General features: G+C 34.9%; 1 protein-coding gene across 2 annotated transcripts in view; it reads left to right on the top strand.

The window, feature by feature from the left end:
• Nucleotides 1–16,361, top strand: part of LOC132544548 (pro-neuregulin-2, membrane-bound isoform-like) — a 55,235-nt gene extending 38,874 nt beyond the window's left edge. For both annotated transcript variants that reach the window (XM_060208157.1, XM_060208158.1), the window contains 5 exons: nucleotides 9,604–9,790; nucleotides 10,231–10,292; nucleotides 10,771–10,873; nucleotides 11,126–11,207; nucleotides 15,235–16,361. In XM_060208157.1, coding sequence (XP_060064140.1) covers nucleotides 9,604–9,790; nucleotides 10,231–10,292; nucleotides 10,771–10,873; nucleotides 11,126–11,207; nucleotides 15,235–15,342 — 542 coding nt within the window. In that variant the 3' untranslated portion in view covers nucleotides 15,343–16,361. The remainder of the gene's footprint in view (nucleotides 1–9,603; nucleotides 9,791–10,230; nucleotides 10,293–10,770; nucleotides 10,874–11,125; nucleotides 11,208–15,234) is intronic.
• The last annotated feature ends 5,507 nt before the right edge of the window (nucleotides 16,362–21,868 follow it).

The raw sequence follows: 21,868 nt of genomic DNA, 5'->3' as shown, positions 1-21,868 counted from the left end.
ATGTGCAGTTCTGTTCGACCATTTTGACACAAAGGTCATAAGCTGCTTCTTCACACTTACAGTTGAACCCTAGCTTAATCACTCTTTGTCAGCCATTTCATCATCACTTGTTACATACATTGGCTTCAACATTGATGCATTACATACTTTTGTTTCAACGTTGGTTGCATACATTGATTGCAAAGCTAGGGTTGGTTAACAATGTTCTATCAACTTTTTCCAGATTAAGATGTACTTGATTTACCTAATGGTAAACATCCTCATCCATGACAGTTTTGTCATGCCATGGCCATGTCATGGTGTCAGTGTACAATTAAAAAAATTCTACCTTCAAAGCATTGCAACAATATTGTATATATAAATCAGCCTACTAACCCTTGATGGAGGATTCCTTAGTTGCTAAATACCGTATTTTACTGCAAATAAGCCCCCACACCCAGTTAAAAAAAGACTGTCAAAAGAGGGGAGGGGGCTTATTTGCAGGCAACCTCCCTGTTCACGAGATGTACGTACGTCCGCCATCTTGGATTTTTCGTCATTAGGAACGATAACTTGGCCTAACTGTCATCAAAAATAACCCAAACACAAAAATAGGATCAATAATTTTATCAACAATATAACAAAATATACTTAATAGCTAATCCTCCGGCCCGAATCCTCCGAATAGGAATTTCTCGTCATCGGACTCGTCTGAATCAAATCAGATGCTGTGGGCCCGTGTCGCATCAAGTTCCTGCTTGGTACTTGGCAAGCTTTATAGATGTCAATGTTGACCGACCCCATAAGGTTGATGTCCCATGTCACTCTCAAGGGGTTATGAAATATTCTGTTAAAGACCACTGTGTTTGTCTTGTGATATTTGAGGAGATCTCAGGATACTGTACCTTTTTTTATGCACCCTGAGCGTATAGTCGCCAATGCGCCCTTCCAACTGTCCATCCTTTCATGTCCGGACCATAACATTGCCCACAGTTAAACAAAGGTCATGGAATTTAGTGTATTCATTGGCCATACTAAGGTGATTGACAGTGTAACAAATTCATGGCCCTCGGCCCTCAGTTGCCAAGTTATTATACCCCCCGCAACGAAGTTAGGGGGGATATACTGGAATCAGGTTGTCCGTCTGTCTAGGCGTCCGTCCGTCTGTAGACACATTTTGTCCGGCAAACTCCTCCTAAACCTGTGAACCGATTTTGATGAAACTTTACAGGAATATTAAGGATCATGTGTAGATATGCATGCCCCTTTCTTTTTTTCGAAAATTTTGGTTGCCATGGTAACTGGTCACTATAAACAAGTTTTCTAATAAATGTCCATAACTCCTCAGTTATTTGACCGAATGTATTCAAACTTACTTAAAAGATGTAATTCAGTAAGGCCAATAATTGGACATATTAGACGTTTCCCAAACTAATACCGCGGAAACACAATCCTGGCCTCTGATTGGTCAAAATTTAGATATTGTCCAATTTTGACTAAATTTGGTATATAGGGTTATTAGTGGATGCCAAACATTATAAAATAGGTTTCGTTGCCATGACAAACATGAGTGTTTAGTGTAAATCAAGAACGTAACGGCAGACATTTTTTTGTCTCTGTGGCCCTTCAGTGGAAAATATTACTTCAATAAAGATGTAAGTATTGCAAGACTCTCTTGATCATGAACAACATGTATTCCACCCCTTCTGATTTCCAGAAATGCAGGCACATGCAGAATATGTCAATTACTCTCAGAATAACACTTTAACTTATCCATTGACTCGTTGTAGTGTGCGGGGGGGTATTGGTCAGCCATCTAGGCGACAATTCTAGTTTCCCCTTGTTCAAACCTCTTGCCAGCAGTATAACTTTGCTTATATTAAAGTGAATATTGAATCATGTTGGATTCATTGATCATACTAAGATGATGAGCAGTGTACAAAATTCAGAGTCTTCAACCCTTAATTACAGAGTTATTGCCATTTGTTAAAATTTTGTGTGAAGAGAACAACTTCAAATTGCTTTCATTTAAACTCATATAACTTGGTGTATATATTGGTCATACTGAGAGGATGTACAATGTATTTAATTTCAGTGCCTGAAACTACTTAATTACAGAGTTCATGCCCTTTGTTAAATTTTTGTTTCCAGTTACTCTGTAAGTCCTTTTCAGGGGGCATTCATCAGTTTCACTGATACTCTTGTTTTTTATGAGGACATTTGACGCACGATGATTGTGCAGTCAAGGTCTTGGTTGATTGGTGATAGACTGGCATTCTGGAATAAAATGATAAAATCAAATCTCTGTACATCAAACCCAAATACTGTGAAATGTCAGTGTGTGTAGTACAGTTGTAACTGTTCAGCTTAGAAACAACAAAAAACTAGGTCACACAATGATGACCCATTATTGTGCAACTACCGTTTTAATCCACTGTTTTGCAAAATATTCAGAATTAACTTCTATTAAAACTTTTACTGTACAAACGTATATTTGAGGAGAACTACTATATCAGGTACCTATATCACTTTCCTAAAACCTCCACGTGTGTGCAAATTCATGCATATTAGTCTTATTGTGCTTCCTGTGTCATTTTTTTATCATGGTTATACTTTGTGTGATACTACAGAGCATAGGACACATACAGCAGGTTCCAGTCAAGACCAACATATATCTTAAAAATCCATTTTACTAAAGCTTTAGGGGTTGAACCGTTAGTGCTTAATGTTAACCACTTGAACTTTGCTTATAAAGAGTAAATTGGATAGCTATATACCATATGCAAGCATTATTTACCAAGTCAGGGAACACTTACACAACAGAAAATTCATGTATAACGTTTTACTGAATGTACATGGACAGCCAGGAACCAGATACAATGAAAATTGTTGCTGTCTTAAGCAATAGGTGATGCAGTCTGTCAAAGTCACTACATTTCATATAGTGATGAGAAATCCTGTGGTGATATGTTGGTTTGATGCTCATGCTGTGTTTTAGCTTCATCTCATCAGCAAAACCACTGTACAAACATGATAAAAAATTGTGTATTTTCTTTCTTTTTTGGAGCTTAACGTCCTTGCTCCGGTTATAGCGGACCCTAGGCAACAAAAACAAAAAAAAAATAGTGAACACACACCTGTCCATTTCATATATCAAGGTAGACAACTCTGTTGTTGTGGAACTTTTGATGTATGTGGTTAACATGTCTTTAATGAAAGACATAACATACCCACCTATTTTGTCATATACTCTCTAATGAGGCGACAATAGATCTAGTACATGTTTGTATGACCATATACATCTTGAATGCCTAGCATAACTGTGGCTTGTCTTTCTTCCCAGCATTGTCTTACCGCCCCTTAGTCAACATTTCATTGTGTTAACATATTGTAGTGTAGAACAATAACAGACAGAAATAAATAGAACCAAATGGCTTAAACATGAAGAAAGCATATACATTTACATGATAGGTATTCTGAAAGTATTAATTGCAGTTTTCATGAGAGGAGTGGTATGTGGGACAAACTGGGTGAGTTACTTGGGGCACAATTTGACACCTAGTATTTCTTCTTGTTGTTTTCACAATGTGATGATCTTGATCCACTTCCTCTGATCTTTACATTCATGACAGTCACCTTTACATCACTGAACTCCCTGATAGTATCATCCTACGTCAGTATCATCCCACGTCATTCAGTGACAGTCAAGTTTTGTACAGGATATCATTGGTTAAGAGGATGGTTTTAACCAGCCCACAAAGTTAACGAGCTACGAAAGCTTTATAGTCTTCTCATAATATTGTGATTATAATTCACATATTGATATCAGGAAACAGTTTTGCCGTAAGCTACTCCATTTCAAAAGCTTGTACATTAAGTAAATATTTTACATTTTTGACAAATTTTGTAAGTCAATTGATAGGTGTATTTCCCCTTATAGCTGGGGCATGATGAATTATACATAAATACAGATAGTTTGACATTCATTACTGAGAGCATACGTGGAAACCTGTGTTGATCATTAGAGGACACCTGCAAAATCATTACCTGAGGCAACTTTACACAACATTTTGGGGATATCAGGATTGATGCTGACAAACAAGTCTCCTGAGCTGAGGTGCCTGGTGGTTGAGTAGTTAAGACATCTGACCATCCTTATTTCACTAGCACCGCTGTGTTTGTGGCCTACCTGGGGCAGTGGCCAAACCTGGCATATCCTTAAATGACCCTGGCTGTTTATAGGGCATTAAGTAACAATAGACTTAACTCCTGAGAAGACTGTGCTGGATGTTCATCCATGTTGGACCATTTTATTATTTATTAGTGGAGTAAACAAAAGAAGTAAATCAATAAAACTTTTAAGTTTAGTGTTTTATGGTCAATGAAAACTTTGGATTATGGATGGACAGAAGATGATGTTCCTTATTACTATGTTAGTTGTCCTGTTTACGGGATGTGAGTTCAGAGGTCTGTCAATAGACTGTGGGATGGACACAGGAAGTAGGTACACTTTACAAGTATATCAGCCTTACTTTCTGTTACTTATTTACATGTCATTTCAATATACATCTGTAAATCTTCATTTCAGTTTCTCACCAGTAGATCAGATGCATCTTTTGTAGTCTTATAGATAAACAGATAGTTGATCCCATGTTAGTTTTATTTTATGAGTTGGAGGTCATTTTGAACTAACTATGTACCATTTGTTGTCAATCTATCAGTCCAAATTCAATACTTTTCAAACTTTTAGGGTTTAATGAAGTATAATAGAAGAGGAACAATTAAACATACTGTAATAAAGGGCAGTACAGCGTAAGTTTGTTCAGATGAATGATCTTGATAAAGCCATTTTCCAAGTCAAGGATAGAATATTTAGTATGTTTCATCCAAATGTCATGAAATTTGGCATTAGGAAAGACAAATTCATAGTATGTGAATATACTTCAAAGACCAACGTCAAAGTCACATTGGTAAAATAAACAAATTTGATTACAACAATCAAAATATTCAGTTTACTTAGGAATGAGATCTCATGACAGATAGTCATATCATACATATGTGTAAATATGATTTACTCAGAATAATGATATTGCTATTTTGATGAATTAGACTCAGTGACCCAGTTTAAAGTTTGCATAACTGAAGTGAATAGATACTGGTCCATAGGGCTTCATATTGGTGTTACCAGAGATAATAACATAGAGAAATAGGCTGTACCGAAAGATTCTCAATGTTGGAATATATTTCAGTATGCTGAGCTCTGATATGAGTTCTAATTTAGCTGTATTGAAGTAATTATAATTGTGTTGTATTTTAGCTTACAGCATAGTTTACATTGTTATCATGGTGCTTACATATTATACCCTCTCTGTCATAATGAGTTTTATTAGCGGGACAATGCTTTGAATAGTTCCTACTCTTAATTACCATGAATGTGATCGTTAACTTGTGTTTTGAAATACAAAACAATATTCTCCATAGATTTGATATATTTCTGTTGACTGCATGGGATGTGTAATAATTATGTTAAGTGAATATGTGGGGTGTGGAGGTTACATCTGTCCTGTAACACCTGGTGATGAGACCTATAGCAACACACTTCCGATATAATGCTGGCACTCAGGTGCTCTTTTGGTGCCCAACATTATTTTTGGGCTGTATCTGCAGCAAGAATCTGGTATTTTAATAAGAAAGTATTGAATTTGTTGCAGCTTGGAATCTAATTACATAATAGGTAGTGAGTGAGTGAGTGAGTGCTTGTTCATGTTTGACAGTGTGTTTGGATCATCCCTTTTGGAGAACAGTACTGGTAAAACACATGTTAATTTAACTGAAAATCACCTGGTATGATGGTACCTTTAGGTACACAGTAAAATTTATTACAGCTTTTGTGGATCTTGAATGAAGACACTTAAATTGTCTCCTATATGGAAAAGTATTTGAGTTCTTCTGAATTGCTTTCTTAATTGGATTTTTTCCCCTTGAAACCAAATTAAAGTAGTCAACTTTGCAGTGTGCATGTACCAAAACTGACTACTACCTTGTAGGTCAGTGCTCATTGTTTCCACCTGCATTTTGTTGCTTTATATGATTTACAATTTACATGGATTAGAACTTAATTGAGTTTCCTATAATTTTTGTACCCACATAAAGTGAATGTTTGATTGAGGTGAGTTTAAATATTTGGTGTGAAGTCCGGCTGAGACCAACAAAATAAAAGACGCCTTTGAGTTATAAATATATGAGTTTGAAATAACAAGATTCACTGTATATATCTATCTGAAAGTTCCTACATATCTGTATATATCTACCAGTACCTGAGAGTTCCAACAAAAGGGCTTTCTACATCCACATTTTGGTTGTACATGAGGCATAGTAGTAATTTATATTCATTTCAGTAATTATTACCAAAACAGTACCTGCACCCATCTTTGTAGCCCAAAAACAAAAGATTAAAAACTCCCACCCTCCCTATAGTCCTATGTTTTATTCTTTTGTGATTATCTGCTACGTTTGGGCACCTGCTCCTTCACAGGGAGGTACTTTCCACTTTTATTTCAGTTTTTGGCTCTATGTTGGGGGTTCCCTGAACCTTTTCCTGCCTACCTAGAGCTGTCTCTAGGTTGTGCCATTCTGTCGTGGGCCGCCTGGCATCAAAGTCTCCACTATGTTAAGACAAATACGTATACTAAAGTTATGGTAGTTATCACTCAAATGAAATTGGAGTTTTTTTCACATAAAACCAATTTTCATGATCTGAACTTACCATAACTTTGTGGAGTCCCACCCTTTCCTCCTCTTTCCTTCTTTGCCAGGCTGCCATTTTTGACAACATAAAGGTATTTGAGGACAGGTGATCACTCTTTGTCTCAGTCATAACAGCTCATGGTACCATAGGGACAGCAAGAATTTTTATTCTTTTGGATACTGTATTTGCATATCGAAGGTATGGAAAATCGTGAAAATTGGTTTTACTTGAAAAAAAAATCAATTTGTACACATTATAACCATTCATAGAAGAAAGAATCTGTGATCAAATTGTTGTAATTGACTGTAGCTGTATTTAGTGACATTGTTTGTAAAGGCAACATTCAGAGACACCAGCATCAACTGTAGTGTCAGTTAAGACACCTGCTTGTAGTCAAATGGTAGCTGTGAATGGCCTGTTTCACCTCCATGCTGGTTAGTACTGCCTCAGACATGTAGCTTGTGATAGGTTCCCTTTCATGTCTGCACACATTAAATGCTTCACTTCACTAATAAATAAAGCATTCAGTACATTCTAGAATGATAGAATGGAGCTTCCTATTGTTAGATCACACAGCCATTATTGCCTGTCCTGACATCCCCACCTCATTGTCCATTTTCTAGTGGTCAATTGGACATGCATAACATTTCAGTCTCTTTCGGTCAGTGAGTGAGACCCGGAATCAAAGACACAATTGTCACTGGTCAGATAAGCCTCTGGTCAACAAGACTTTTCCTGTGGCTGGATAAATTAATTAATTGTTAGAAGGTCAAACCTAGTAACACTTTTTCCTGCATGAAAGGGAGGAGGTTTGGCATGCACACTAAGAGATTGAGATGTAAAGGCTAAGGAATAAATTGATTCATTTGAAGGTCAGATTGGTTGACCCTTTCCTTTATAAAGACCGAGGAGAATGGTGGTTAAGTTAGGCACAAAGAAGCATGACATGCTGATGAAATTATCAAGGTTATTGGAGATTGCTGTCATGTCTGTGGAGGAGAAATAGGGATTTCTTCCCATGGACTGATGGGATATATACTATAATTAACAACACTAAAAAAGAAATTAAAAGAAAATATATATATAAGAAAGTGATTTTAGGAAAGTACCTATTGTATATGATCTGTTTTTAAAGAAAACAAAATATCTACATGAAATATTTACCAGGTATTTAAATGTAAATAGCAACAGAGCCTAAGATTCAGGTTTCATCCAGACTACAGCCATTTCCTAAAACTTATTTGTATAGGTTTTTGGCAGCAGATAGAAGTGTTTGAAGGTTTAGTAAGTAAATTCAGACAAGGACAAGGAGGGCATATTAAGGCAACAGATTCACAGTTGAGTAGGAGGGCAGATTTTGTAAACTGATGAGAGGGCAAAGTTAGTAAAAAATTGAGTAGAAAGACATAATTTGTATACAGATGAGTAGGAGGGCAGATTTTGTAAACTGATGAGAGGGCAAAGTTAGTAAAAACTTTAGTAGAAAGACATAATTTGTATACAGATGAGTAGGAGAGAGATTTTGTAAATTGATGAGGGGGCAAAGTTTGTAAAAATTGGGTAGGAAGACATAATTTGTAGACAGATGAGTAGGTGGGTATAGTTTGTAGATGAGGATTGCAAAATTTGTAGACTGATATGGACAAAGTTTATAAAAGATGAGATAGGCAAAGTTTGTCAACAGATGAGTAGAAAAGCATATTTTGTAGACTGATAAGGAGGACAAAATTTGTAGACTGATACAGGAAAGTTTATAGATAAATTAGGTGGGCAAAGTTTGTAGACAGATCAGTTAAAAGGAGACCATAGTTTGCAGAATGACTGATAAGGAAGACAAAGATTGCACACAGATGAGTTGGCTTAGTTAATAGGCAAATGAGTAGGAGGGCATGAATCATAGACTGTTGTGATGAGGAGGGCAAAATTTGTAGACAAATGAATAGGATGGCAGAGGTTATAGACTGATAAGGAACGCATAGTTTACAAACTGATAAGGAGGGTAACATTTATGTACAGATGAGGAGGGCACAGTTTGTAAACTGATAAGGAGTGTAACATTTATGTACAGATGAGGAGGGCATAGTTTGTAAACTGATAAGGAGGGTAACGTTTATGTACAGATGAGGAGGGCATAGTTTATGTACTGATAAGAAAGACAAAGCTTGTAGAATGAGGGGACATAGGGTATAGTCTTATAATGAGGGCATAGTTTGTAGACAAAATAGAAGGTAGACTGATTACTTTGTGTTTGTAGACTGATAAAGAAACATGAGATGATGAAGTGGACAGATCATTATCTATTTGTCTTGAGTTTATGTAAAATCAGTTAAATTTATGTGAATTTAACATAATTTAGATGAAAGAGTGTGCTGTACTGAAGTGGGGACCTTATTAGATCTCACCATATGCAGAGTTGCTGCCCTTTAATTAAACAGAATTTGGAAACCAAAATAACATGTTGGAGTAACAGCAGACATTTTTTTATGTGAAATCATTTTAAATGAAGTTATTCAGATTCTGATTAAGCATTCCCTCATGCCTTTTGATGCTGTGGGAACAATGTATTTTTATAGGAGATTGCTTGAAAGGTAGGGGCACAAATCTTGATCTTCATCAATTTAGGGGGGATTTACCCTAATTCGAGGGTAATGGAGAACACTTTGATGTCACTTACAATTTCATCCTTTCAGGTGAGAAGTAACATGACTAAGTCAGGTTTACCTCTTTGTCTGACATGATAAGTTCATCTTTTCAACTCTTCTAAAATATAGATAGTCAAGATGACTGATTTTGTTTAATATATATCACAAATGAAACACAGGTATATATATCTCAATAGATCACAATTTTTCATCACTGTACATTTTTGTTTGTAGAGGGGTGTGGCAGAACTCCCGTGACCAAGCCCCAGGGAGAAGAAGACGTGACTGTTGTAACCCCGACAGAGGACACTGAGTTACATAGAGACAACTGTACAGACCAGGAAGTCAACACCCAAGGATGCCTACAAGGGGGAACCTGCTTCGCTGTTGTCATTGATTCTATAAGGGTACTAAATTGCCAGTAAGTTTACACAGCTAAACCAGTTTTTCTTGCATCACATACCTTATTTTCAATTTTGATATCAGAATAACGATGTATACATAGAGATTACCTTTTGTGAATGAAAATGCTATTTTCATTAATAGGGGTGGTAGTGAAAGTTAGTGTCTACTTTTTTCAATATGTATCTATATGTACTACAAATTCAGTATAGTCACTGAATTTTTTTCAATTTAGTTGGTATTTCACATTCATCCTCTATGTTCATATCTCTTTTTTTAAGATTTTACATATTTGCCAAATCAGATTAAGTTGGTGCTGAGTAATCTATTACATTGTCTAAAAGTGAGACTGAGAGAAAAAAAAAAGTGTGAAATTGGCTCACTGACTCTTCCACACGAGAGTGTATGTAAAGGGAGACAACCTCAAAGTAATCCAACATTAATGTTCTTTTGCTAAAGGTGTCCAGACAATTACATTGGGACAAGATGTGAACTATTTGATTTCCATCCTGATTCTCAAGGTAGGAATTAGATAGTTTAGTGATGCATAGAATTATTACTGTTTTGTTTTTTTTTCATTTCCCTCTCTCTTAATAGAATATTTTAAATAATTGTTGCAAAAACCTGTACCATTCTCTAATTCCTTCCATATTGAAAAATTATGAAATGTATTGAATTATGGTGCTTCTGATTTCTTTGGAACTTTTTTGGGTTTCCTCAGTTGCTGTTTCAGTATATGATAAAATGTAATTTTGTTTTTAGCTCTACTATACCTAAATTGTATCAGAGGATGCTAATACATGGCGTGTCTTTTGTTGAACCAAATAATGTATATTGTATATGTCACCAAATCTAAAACTGTATGTCACACACATTCCAAAACCACATGCATTACTTCTGTCCTCTACAATGTCTCCTAAATTGCCTTAAAATTTCGTTAGAATACTAGGTTTGAGTTATGCAGTAATTGTCAGTAATTGAACTCCTGTTGTATTTCAGGAGAGAATAAAGACAGAATAGCTACTGCTGGAGTAGCAGTCTTGACTGTGGCTGGAGTGCTGTTTGTCACAGTTCTCATCTTCATTGGAGTATGGAGGAAAAGGTAAAGTCCATATTTATAGCGTTAGACAATTATTGCCATTTAAAATACAATAACTTGTATATGACAAAGTGTGAAATAAAAAACACAGCTGTGAAGGAATTGTCTGTTGTTATTGTAACCATATACGCATCCTTGAACTGAGAAAGATCTGCAGATTTAAGTACCATTAACATAACAAATATTTCTTGTGATTTGCGTCAGCGAACATTTGAAGTAATGGGAACTCTAATCAATTCATTTTAACATAAACAGGTACCTGAGAAAGAAAAGGAGCGAAAATGAAAAAGACAAAGAAAAATTACAGGACCCACTGAAATCCAATGGATCTCCATCAGTAAGTATACCAGATTAGATATAAGGATTGTGTAGCATTACACTTCATAAAGAGAGTTCTATAAGATTCTGTTCTCAATTTCTGCAAAAAAAAGCAGATGTCATTTACCTGAAATAACCTTTATTAATTACCCTTAGAACTTTCCATATAGAAGTAAATTGACACTTTTAACTAAACAAGACAGGCACACATGTAAGGTAAGGTGTGCAACCATGACAACTAGGATATAACCATTAATGTATCCAAGGTAACTAGGATATGATGGCAGCACCATGAATTTAGTTATTAATGTCGTCATGACAACTAGAATATTACCGTGACAACCAGGTACCATACCACAACTAGCTAAGCAGCTATGTTCCATACTATCAGTATTTTCTCTAGGCACATGGAGAAGGTCGGCCATCAGCGCCTCATCATAGCCAATTGCAAGAGAATATTCCATTAACAACTATGGTGAATGAGAACTCCAGCTGACCAATCTGAAGGTTCTGAATGATTGTTCCTAAAATCTTGGTATATGCAGTTTGGTGTGGGAATATAGCATAGTAACTGATAGCTAAGCCTACCCTCTGACTAAACTAGTATCATTCTCTAACGCTCTATATTAGTCCAATATTATTCTCTAACTCGCTAGTTAGACCAGTATCATTCTTTAACTCGCTAACTAGACCAGCATCATTATCTAACCCTATGACTAGACCAGTATCATTATCTAACCCTATGACTAGACCAGCATCATTATCCTACCCTATGACTAGACCAGCATCATTATCCTACCCTATGACTAGACCAGCATCATTATCTAACCCTATGACTAGACCAGTATCATTATCCTACCCTATGACTAGACCAGCATCATTATCCTACCCTATGACTAGACCAGCATCATTATCCTACCCTATGACTAGACCAGCATCATTATCCTACCCTATGACTAGACCAGCATCATTATCTAACCCTATGACTAGACCAGCATCATTATCCTACCCTATGACTAGACCAGTATCATTATCCTACCCTATGACTAGACCAGCATCATTATCTAACCCTATGACTAGACCAGTATCATTATCTAACCCTATGACTAGACCAGCATCATTATCTAACCCTATGACTAGACCAGCATCATTATCCCCTATGACTAGACCAGCATCATTATCCTACCCTATGACTAGACCAGCATCATTATCTAACCCTATGACTAGACCAGCATCATTATCCTACCCTATGACTAGACCAGCATCATTATCCTACCCTATGACTAGTCCAGTATCATTATCTAACTCTATGGCTAGTCCAGTATCATTATCTAACTCTATGGCTAGTCCAGTATCATTATCTAACTCTATGGCTAGTCCAGTATCATTATCTAACCCTATGACTAGACCAGCATCATTATCTAACTCTATGGCTAGTCCAGTATCATTATCCTACCCTATGACTAGTCCAGTATCATTATCTAACTCTATGGCTAGTCCAGTATCATTATCTAACCCTATGACTAGTCCAGTATCATTATCTAACCCTATGACTAGACCAGCATCATTATCTAACTCTATGACTAGTCCAGTATCATTATCTAACTCTATGGCTAGTCCAGTATCATTATCTAACTCTATGGCTAGTCCAGTATCATTATCCTACCCTATGACTAGTCCAGTATCATTATCTAGCCCTATGACTAGTCCAGTATCATTACCTAACTCTATGGCTAGTCCAGTATCATTATCTAAATCTATGGCTAGTCCAGTATCATTATCTAACTCTATGACTAGACCAGCATCATTATCCTACCCTATGACTAGACCAGCATCATTATCCTACCCTATGACTAGTCCAGTATCATTATCTAACCCTATGGCTAGTCCAGTATCATTATCTAACCCTATGACTAGACCAGCATCATTATCCTACCCTATGACTACACCAGTATCATTATCTAACCCTATGGCTAGTCCAGTATCATTATCTAACCCTTTGGCTAGTCCAGTATCATTATCTAACCCTTTGGCTAGTCCAGTATCATTATCTAACACTATGGCTAGTCCAGTATCATTATCTAACCCTATGGCTAGTCCAGTATCATTATCTAGCCCTATGACTAGTCCAGTATCATTATCTAACACTATGGCTAGTCCAGTATCATTATCTAACCCTATGGCTACTCCAGTATCATTATCTAGCCCTATGACTAGTCCAGTATCATTAACCTTATGGCTAATCCAGTATCATCTGACACTATGGCTACATGTACAGTGCAACTTCCCCAAATACTGAACCGATTTTGTGTCTTAAATGTGAAATATACTGAAAATTACTTCTAAAAACAAGACCAAAGTTCCAGCCAGCAAACCATAAAATCAACACCTGTGGTGACAGTTGTAAGCTTTGCACCTCTGGTGCATACCTGTCACAAGTAGGCTTTGTACATAATACCTTTTATATTATGGGATTGTAATAATATATATATAGTTATCTGTAATGTTGTTTTGGAAAAAGGTAATAGCTTTTACTGATCAACAAAACCACCTACCTGGTACACACAATATATTGTGTGAAAACACTTTCAGTCAAGCTGACCATCCAACATGAGCTAGGTCTGGCTGTATGTAATGTGTTGGTTCTGAGATTGCTGGATAATGCACGTAGATTTGTTTTCAAGTAAAGTCACATATTGTAAACAAGTATCACATTTGTCACCTTCACTTACTATTTTTACTCTATATAATATTTTTCTGTATTCAGTTGGACATGTATAGAGTAAATGCTGAAAGCAAGCAGAATAGCTAATGAAATGTACAGAAACAGAATCGGTTCAGTCATATCTGAGTCAGACCAGTCAGTTTGGTTCAATTCTACAAACTGAACCTTCCCTAAACTGGCCAATTGTTTTATTCATGTCTCATGTATGATTGGTTTGCTACCACTGTATCATATGACAGCACTTGACTGCCAGTCACATAGTCTGGATCTAAACTTATCTGTAGTCACAGATCTAAACTTATCTGTAGTCACATATCTAAACTTATCTCTAGTCACAATGTCATCACCTCAACCATTATTGCTAGTCACATAGTCACAACATTTGGCTGCACAGTAATTCAATGTCTTTGAAAGAATTATTTATTTATCTCCTGTGTCAGGTTTTGATGAATCTGTTTGTAAACATAAGTTGTGATTAGGTTTTCTTTACCACTATTTTTAGCCCATAATCATCAGATGGTGGGCTCTTCAAATCGCCCGTGTTCGTGGTCCATCCCTATGTAAACAATTTTGTTATCACTATCTCTTGAGAAGTACTGGATAGATCTCTCTCAAATATGTATGTTCCTCTTGGTACCCAGTTGTGCCTGTTTGATTTTGGGACTGATCAGAAAAACATAACGGTGTATAGGCAGCCATCTTGGATTTTGCTAAGTAAAGTTTGTTATCAGTATTTCTTAAGAAGTACTTAAATGATCTCTCTTAAATTTCATATGTAGGTTCCCCCTTGTCCCTTGTTTTGCCCATTTAGAAAAACATAATAGCTGACAGGCATCCATCTTGGATTTTGACTTTAAAAGTTTGTTATCACTATTTCTTGAGAAGTACTGGATGGGTCTTTCTCAAATTTCATTTGTAGGTTCCTCTTGATTCCATGTTGTGCTCATTACATATTGAGACTGATCAGGAAAACAAAGTAACTTTCAGGCAGCCATCTTTGATTTGGCAATTAGAGATTATTATCACTATTTCTGCCAAGGAATGTTAAAATTTCTTATCATTAAGAGTAAAAACAAAAAAGAGAAGGGTAAAGAAGGCAAAAAATCCAACTTCCTAAGAACAAATTAAGATCAAACAATGATTGGTGCTAAGATCCCTCTCAGATCTCTTGTTGTGTTACAAAAGTGAAGGCAATATTTGTGATATTGGAGGAAGATGTGCAGTGATATGGCAATGAACTTTATAGTGTAATTTTTGTGAAATGTGTTGCGACGATGAGGTATTTATCTTTATCTTAATTTTTAATTCATTTTTGTCTCAGGAATCTGAGAGTTCATCATCATCTCCAAGGAAGAATGGTTCCCTCAACAACGAACAGCTTGAGCCATTCCAGGGCACAATAGGCAAGGTCAAGGGTGTACCAGTATAGGGCACAAGTCAAGGTCATTTTGGGACCTTGAACTCACCAAAAGTATCTAGGTTCATTACAAAGAGTGACCTGTGCTACTCTGGACATTACTGAACTAAACCAGACCGGCAGATGGGCCAGTTCTTTGACTAGTGATTAATCAAAAGTGTGCGAAGATCATTTGTAGATCTGGAATGATGGATAATTTGTTCTCAGTAATATATTCAACATCACCAGAAACTGTCAAACCAGGGAAAGAATGTTTGTGGTGCTAACATATCTTTTGGAACTCAATTGTCATATGTCAACTGATCCATGTGGATGTTAAATTACCTAATGACATAAAGAATGATATCACTAGTCGCAAGACCAGACCAAGCATTAGGCTCTCTTCTGTGGCAGCTTACGCAGAGGTCATGTGAAGGAATGACTTCATCCATTGCATGCTAAGTAAAGCTTACAGTCTATATCAGGAAGTTTTCACTGTTTTAAATCAAATTTTGGAATAAAAAATAAGAAAATAGTCTATTTAGTATGTACACACATATAGAATATATATCACCACTGTGAAGGTAAAATATCAGTTACTTGTGATACAAGTTGAAGCTTACATGTTAACTGGTTTTAGTTCTTCCCACATTGTGCTGTAAACCATTAGAACTATTTGGATCATTATCATCTAAGGTTGTGCTGTAAAAACATTAAAACTATTGGATCATTACCATATATGGTTGTAAGTTAGGATGTCGGTGTAAGATTCAGGTCACAACACTGTCTAGTCAGCTGTTCCTAGGTAAACCATGCAGATACAAGGACTGTATATAAAAATGTAAATCTTGTCTATTTCTGTTATTTTATTTGTTACCTGTGTAATAAATGGAATAAAGTAAGATTATTTAATTTGCATTCATTTACACTATAGAAATATTTGATGCTGTGATTCTCTATTTATGAAAACAGAAAAAAAATCTTCTGTTAAATCAATGTTTTTGTTCATTTCTTCTGCTTCTCAAAATACTGCATAATCATAGATCCTTTTATACGAAGTTATGACTATTATTAATTTAACTATTCAGAAACATTAGAACACTACCTGTATATATGATAATATACTTACTTTGAAGGGGAGGTAATCAATTAACTACATATGTATTGGTTACATATTTTAAGGGGAGATAACTCTAAAGTTTTGATCAGATGTATTGAAATCTTTTATGTAAGAAAAATCATTGGTGACATCATATATATTTCTGTGTTGATATGGGGGAAAACATGAAATGGACATTAATGAAATGAAACTAATGAAAAAAAAAAGCTTTACTTTATTAAAAATGCTTTATAACAACATTTTGCCTAGTGCTCTTTGTGAAATCCAGCTCATGCAGTTGCTTCTAAAAGACAATTAACAAACCAGTTGAAAAGACAATAATAAGCACATTTTATGAAGATGCAATCTTGATATAAGTCTCGATATACATACAGCATGCAATGTCATAAATGATAATACGTTGCTGTAGATTTGCTGTGTTCAGTGAACAAAATGAAGATGATATTGACTTCAAAGTTTTGAAATAGACAAAATTATTATTATACATTTCAGATCAAATTGAAATTTCTAACAAAGTCAAATTTAAATCTTTACATTTTGGTTTTGAATGATATAAAGGCTACAGTGAATTAAGCTGCAGTATTTAAGTGTGAAGATATTATTTAGTAGAGTGCCTGAATTATGGAGCGTATGTGTATCATTTAAGGCACAAATTGTATGTATAGTATTATGATGTAGATACTGTATATACTGTGGAATCCTTGTGTACATTGTATATATGTATATGAATTGAGTGTATGTTTTTTGGCAATCCATTTTGTGCTGAGAATAAGTTGTTATATGGGAGAAAGCCTAATATGGTTTTGTATGAAGCATGTATGTGTAATTGTAGTGTACTGTGCTATAGAGTATATGAATGTTTTATTTGAATGTATGTGTTCTTCTTCTACAATCTACAAGCAATGTGATATTCTTACAGTATCTCATCCTCTATATTTGTGCCATTTGTTTCTTACCAGTCAAACCTTTAAATGATATTTGTGTGTAGGTGATGTCATTTACTTTGTCTGTTATGAAGTAATTATCTTAATATTGTTTACTTTGTGTTTTATGAAGTAATAATCATTTGATACGGGAAAAAAATCTTAACAATTTAAAATGATACACATTTACTGGCTAATACAGCAAAGATGTGTTTATATCAGAAGCAATTTATTGTTTGTTAGAAATTTTTGCAGGCGATTTAATTCCACTTAATGTAGTCATTCAAAAGAGCTAAAAATTAACTACACAACAAACATATTACAGTGAATCAAAATCTTCAGTGTTAGATGACTGTTTACAGGGGAACCAGGTGATAAAATTCCCTGTAAAATGCAGGACAAATACAAAATATTAGCCCTGTGAGATGAATAGCTGTTAAGTGATAGATTGTGTTTAATCCTTGCCTAATATGTTCACACTACTGGCAGTGATAAAAGCCAGTCTGGTTGTCGTGCTTCACAAAGTGCACTAGGAGCATGTAAAATTATAAATACTAAGAATGTATTTAAAGTATAGCCTTAGGCCAGTGTGTTTTAAATGGCATTTAGTTATATCTTCATTGTGAGAATCTGCATTTATTTGTGATGGAGGATACTTGTCAACTGCTTAGTTCAATATCATGTACCAACAACACTTGTCTGTACAATGACAGAATTGGTACATTAAAGCAATTCTGTAGCAGAGTGACAAGTCAATATTTTAACATATTTGAATTTAATGGTACATTATTTTCAATATTTATGCTAAAACATCAGATTTGGAAATATAGAAAAATAAACCCAAAAATGAAGTCCAAAATTGGACCCAAAGTTAAATTTCACAAAAGATGAATTGATAAAAATGTTTACCACATTCACAAATTTTTCCGGATTTCTAACCAGAATTTTTGGGCAAAATGTTAAGTACATTGTATATCATATAATAACATATAAAGATTACTTTATCATCTACATATAGTTAAAAATGATCACAACATTGGCTTTATATTAACTGTGAATTAAAACACGATATTCTTTCGTTGAAACAAGACAAAATCTTGCATGCCCTTTTTCTTTTGCCAAACGATACCAGAAAATGAAATTAGTTATCAGAACAAAATGGAAACTTTATGAAGTTACAAACTAAAAATGCAAAGGACCATCACTGGTCAGTTACCGTTACCCTCTAACTTCACTAAATGTATTTCTGTTAAACTGTTATTGTATATGTAGTGTATGATTTGTGTTATCATTCCATGAACCTATTTATTTATGATGTGTATTCTCTGATTGTACATCATTTGTCTTTTATTGATTATATAACAACATAAGCCTACATGTCTTACACTTACAGATCTGTGTATAGTTCTATTTGTTTTATCCAGTGACTCCTAGTAGTACTGACAGTATAACAGGTCCTGTATCCAGTGACTCCTGGTAGTATTGACAGTATAACAGGTCCTGTATCCAGTGACTCCTGGTAGTATTGACAGTATAACAGGTCCTGTATCCAGTGACTCCTGGTAGTATTGACAGTATAACAGGTCCTGTATCCAGTGACTCCTGGCAGTATTGACAGTATAACAGGTCCTGTATCCAGCAATTCTTATTAATACTTGAAGTCACTTGATAAATCATATATCAACTAGTGTCTTAGAATACAAGTTTGTATTGGTTTAACGTGTCAGTAGACATCAGAAGATAAAAGCTGAGAGGTTTCCATCTACTAAGCTGAATTAAAACTGTATTTTAGGAAAATGAGAGAGAATCATCCTTGTACACCGAAATATTTATCAATAAACAGTATGTTTTGTTAACATGTGTCTTTGTTTCTCCTTGAAAAAAATGAGAGAGAGAAAATAAATTCTCATATAATTAAACTTCTTTCTGAATGAATTTTATTGATGGTAGTATTCTGGCTAATGATATATATCTGACTGTTTTCCAGAAGTTGATGTAGATAGGATTAATTGGTAAATATTTCTATAGTGTAACATTAATTGATACAACTTCGGTATTAACCATTCCTTGTGGCTTTGTTCTGTTATTCATTTTTTAAACTTGAGTCAGGGACAAGTAGATTAAATAGACTGAATTTCATTACTCTAAATGTTGATAGTTCTTGACATTACATTAAAAATAACTCTTTCCTAAATTATGAGGACATTTTTGGAGGATGGTATTTACGTCAAGAGTGTTGTTGTCCATCTGTCACTCTCTACATTCTGTTACTTACAATTTCTTGTTATCACTGTTTCACTGAAGGTACTGTTTGGATGTTTGCCATTTAGGAATATGCTCCATCTGTTTATCAACAACTGCTGAAGGTTATTTCTTAGAACTTAAGGGACATATCAGTGATTGTCCTTCACATAGTGCAAATCACTTATAAACTTCATTTATCTTACAAAAATTGCGAAACAAGCTTATATTAATCATTCTTGTTTACCTGAATGGAAGCACATGAGGGGTCTTACAATGGGAAGAAAGGGAATATCTAAGAAAAACCCACCTGATTGGGAAGGCGATTCCCTATGTTTCCACATCCGCTTCGGGAATCGAACCCCAGAGAGCTAGGTGAAAGGTGTCTTACAACAAATTACTTATTTTGGCATGGCTACCGCAGCAGCCACCTTTGGGCATTTTGTCTTAAGAAGAGATATCATGAAGTTTGTGATCACTATGTTTCGAAAAAAAACTGAATATAAACATATATGAATACATGATAATAAGGTAGTATTAATGTTAGTCACCTGGCCCCACTTGTATAAAACATCTCAACTTGAGATTTCCTCAAGTCGAGATTTTCCTCTGCTGATATCTCCTCAAAAACGGCTTGTATAAAATTTTCTCAAGGAACAGGAGGAAGTCATCGGCTAGGATGTCCTGAAATTCCTTGAGGAATTTTCATACAAGATATTTTCAAGGAGATATTAGTTGAGGAAAATCTGGGCTTGAGGAAATCTAAAATTGAGATATTTTATACAAGTGGGGCCTGGTAAACACATCCACACACTGTTTGTAAGGAATCCTATATCACATTGCTGTTATAAATATTATCCCAGACATACCGAAATCTACAAATGTTGGAGCTTGGTAATTAAGTCTATTTCCTTTGAAGGACAGAAGACAAGCTCATTGTGACATAAGTGAGTGAATTTATTTCTAATAGAAATATAACAAAAAATAATGTAGATGATCTAATATCTGCACTTGTTGTATCACAAACTGAGATCTACATTGTATATCTAGGTCTGTAGTTGCATCAATCATTGCACTTTGAGAAGAAACAATATTTATTTCAAGTGATTTAAAAATAATCATTAGATAATTAAATTCAAATTACACTTATCAATTGTAATTGACTTGATGGCATCTCTCAATGATACCAGTGTTGAAACTTCTGAATGCCTGTTAACTGTATTTAAATGTGAAAGTAGATTGATGTCTTTGATGTGCTTTCCTTCTAAATAATGATACAGTGTTACAGGTGTGATGCCAAACAGGAAAGTTTTATTTTGTACTTCTGGCTGCAGAAATTCATATTCTGTACAGTATTATGTTTACTTTCACAGAGTTATAATTTCACTTTTCAGGGGAAAAAATCTGGAAAAGCTTGAGAAGGTATTACCAGTACAATATGTATATATAGGTACTGTTACTTTTACTTGACATAAAAGTATACTAGATGTGGCATTTTAATATTATAAAAAAAAAATTGTATTTCAGCTGTTGACAAAACCATCCTTGATGCTATTTCCACTGAGCTGATTTAGTAAAAAAAACTGTAAAAATAGATAAAGCAATGATCAGTTCTATAACATGTGAATTAAGTCAATACATGATTTATTAACCCTCGCAGGTCAGTGATTTAACCTACAAATGTATTTAAATGTCCAATTTCCACGAGCTAGGTTTGCAAAAAATCAACAAGTTATGATCACGTAATAATAAACTAGTTATTATAATAACAATATCAGTAATAAATGATAGCATAGACATAGGAAATACTACAGTAAATCCTACAAGGGAGACAACTCAGGTGCAGTGACCTGTGCATACTGTAAAAACAAATTACAGACTTAATTTTTTCAGTGTTACTTTTAATAACAGAACAAGACCTGGCCATCACAGGTCCATCTCATACCTCTCCCTTTATGCAATACAACCAGGTTTCAGTGAGTCTCACTCTCTACTATAATAATTCAGTTTTTAGTGTTTTACAGAAATAAGTATAGGATTTCTAAAAGCATTTGAGATTCTGTATCATTCTTGACATATATTTATACATATTTTTTATTTGACACTGATGTAAATTTAATGGATTCCTGACATTACTATGATCTTTGTATTGTGGCACATCATATGAACACATAGTAATGTCATGCTGATGTTCTGTAAAACAAATGTTAAGACTGTTACTACAGAACAATTTTGTATTATATTAAATACAAATCACCCACATAGTTTACATGCA

Source organism: Ylistrum balloti, unplaced genomic scaffold (assembly GCF_031769215.1).
Source record: "Ylistrum balloti isolate Yb309-2 unplaced genomic scaffold, AGI_CSIRO_Ybal_v1 Utg369802, whole genome shotgun sequence".
Classification (NCBI taxonomy): domain Eukaryota; kingdom Metazoa; phylum Mollusca; class Bivalvia; order Pectinida; family Pectinidae; genus Ylistrum; species Ylistrum balloti.
The sequence above is the reverse complement of the archived record's forward strand: the minus strand, read 5'-3'. Positions and strand labels throughout refer to the sequence as shown.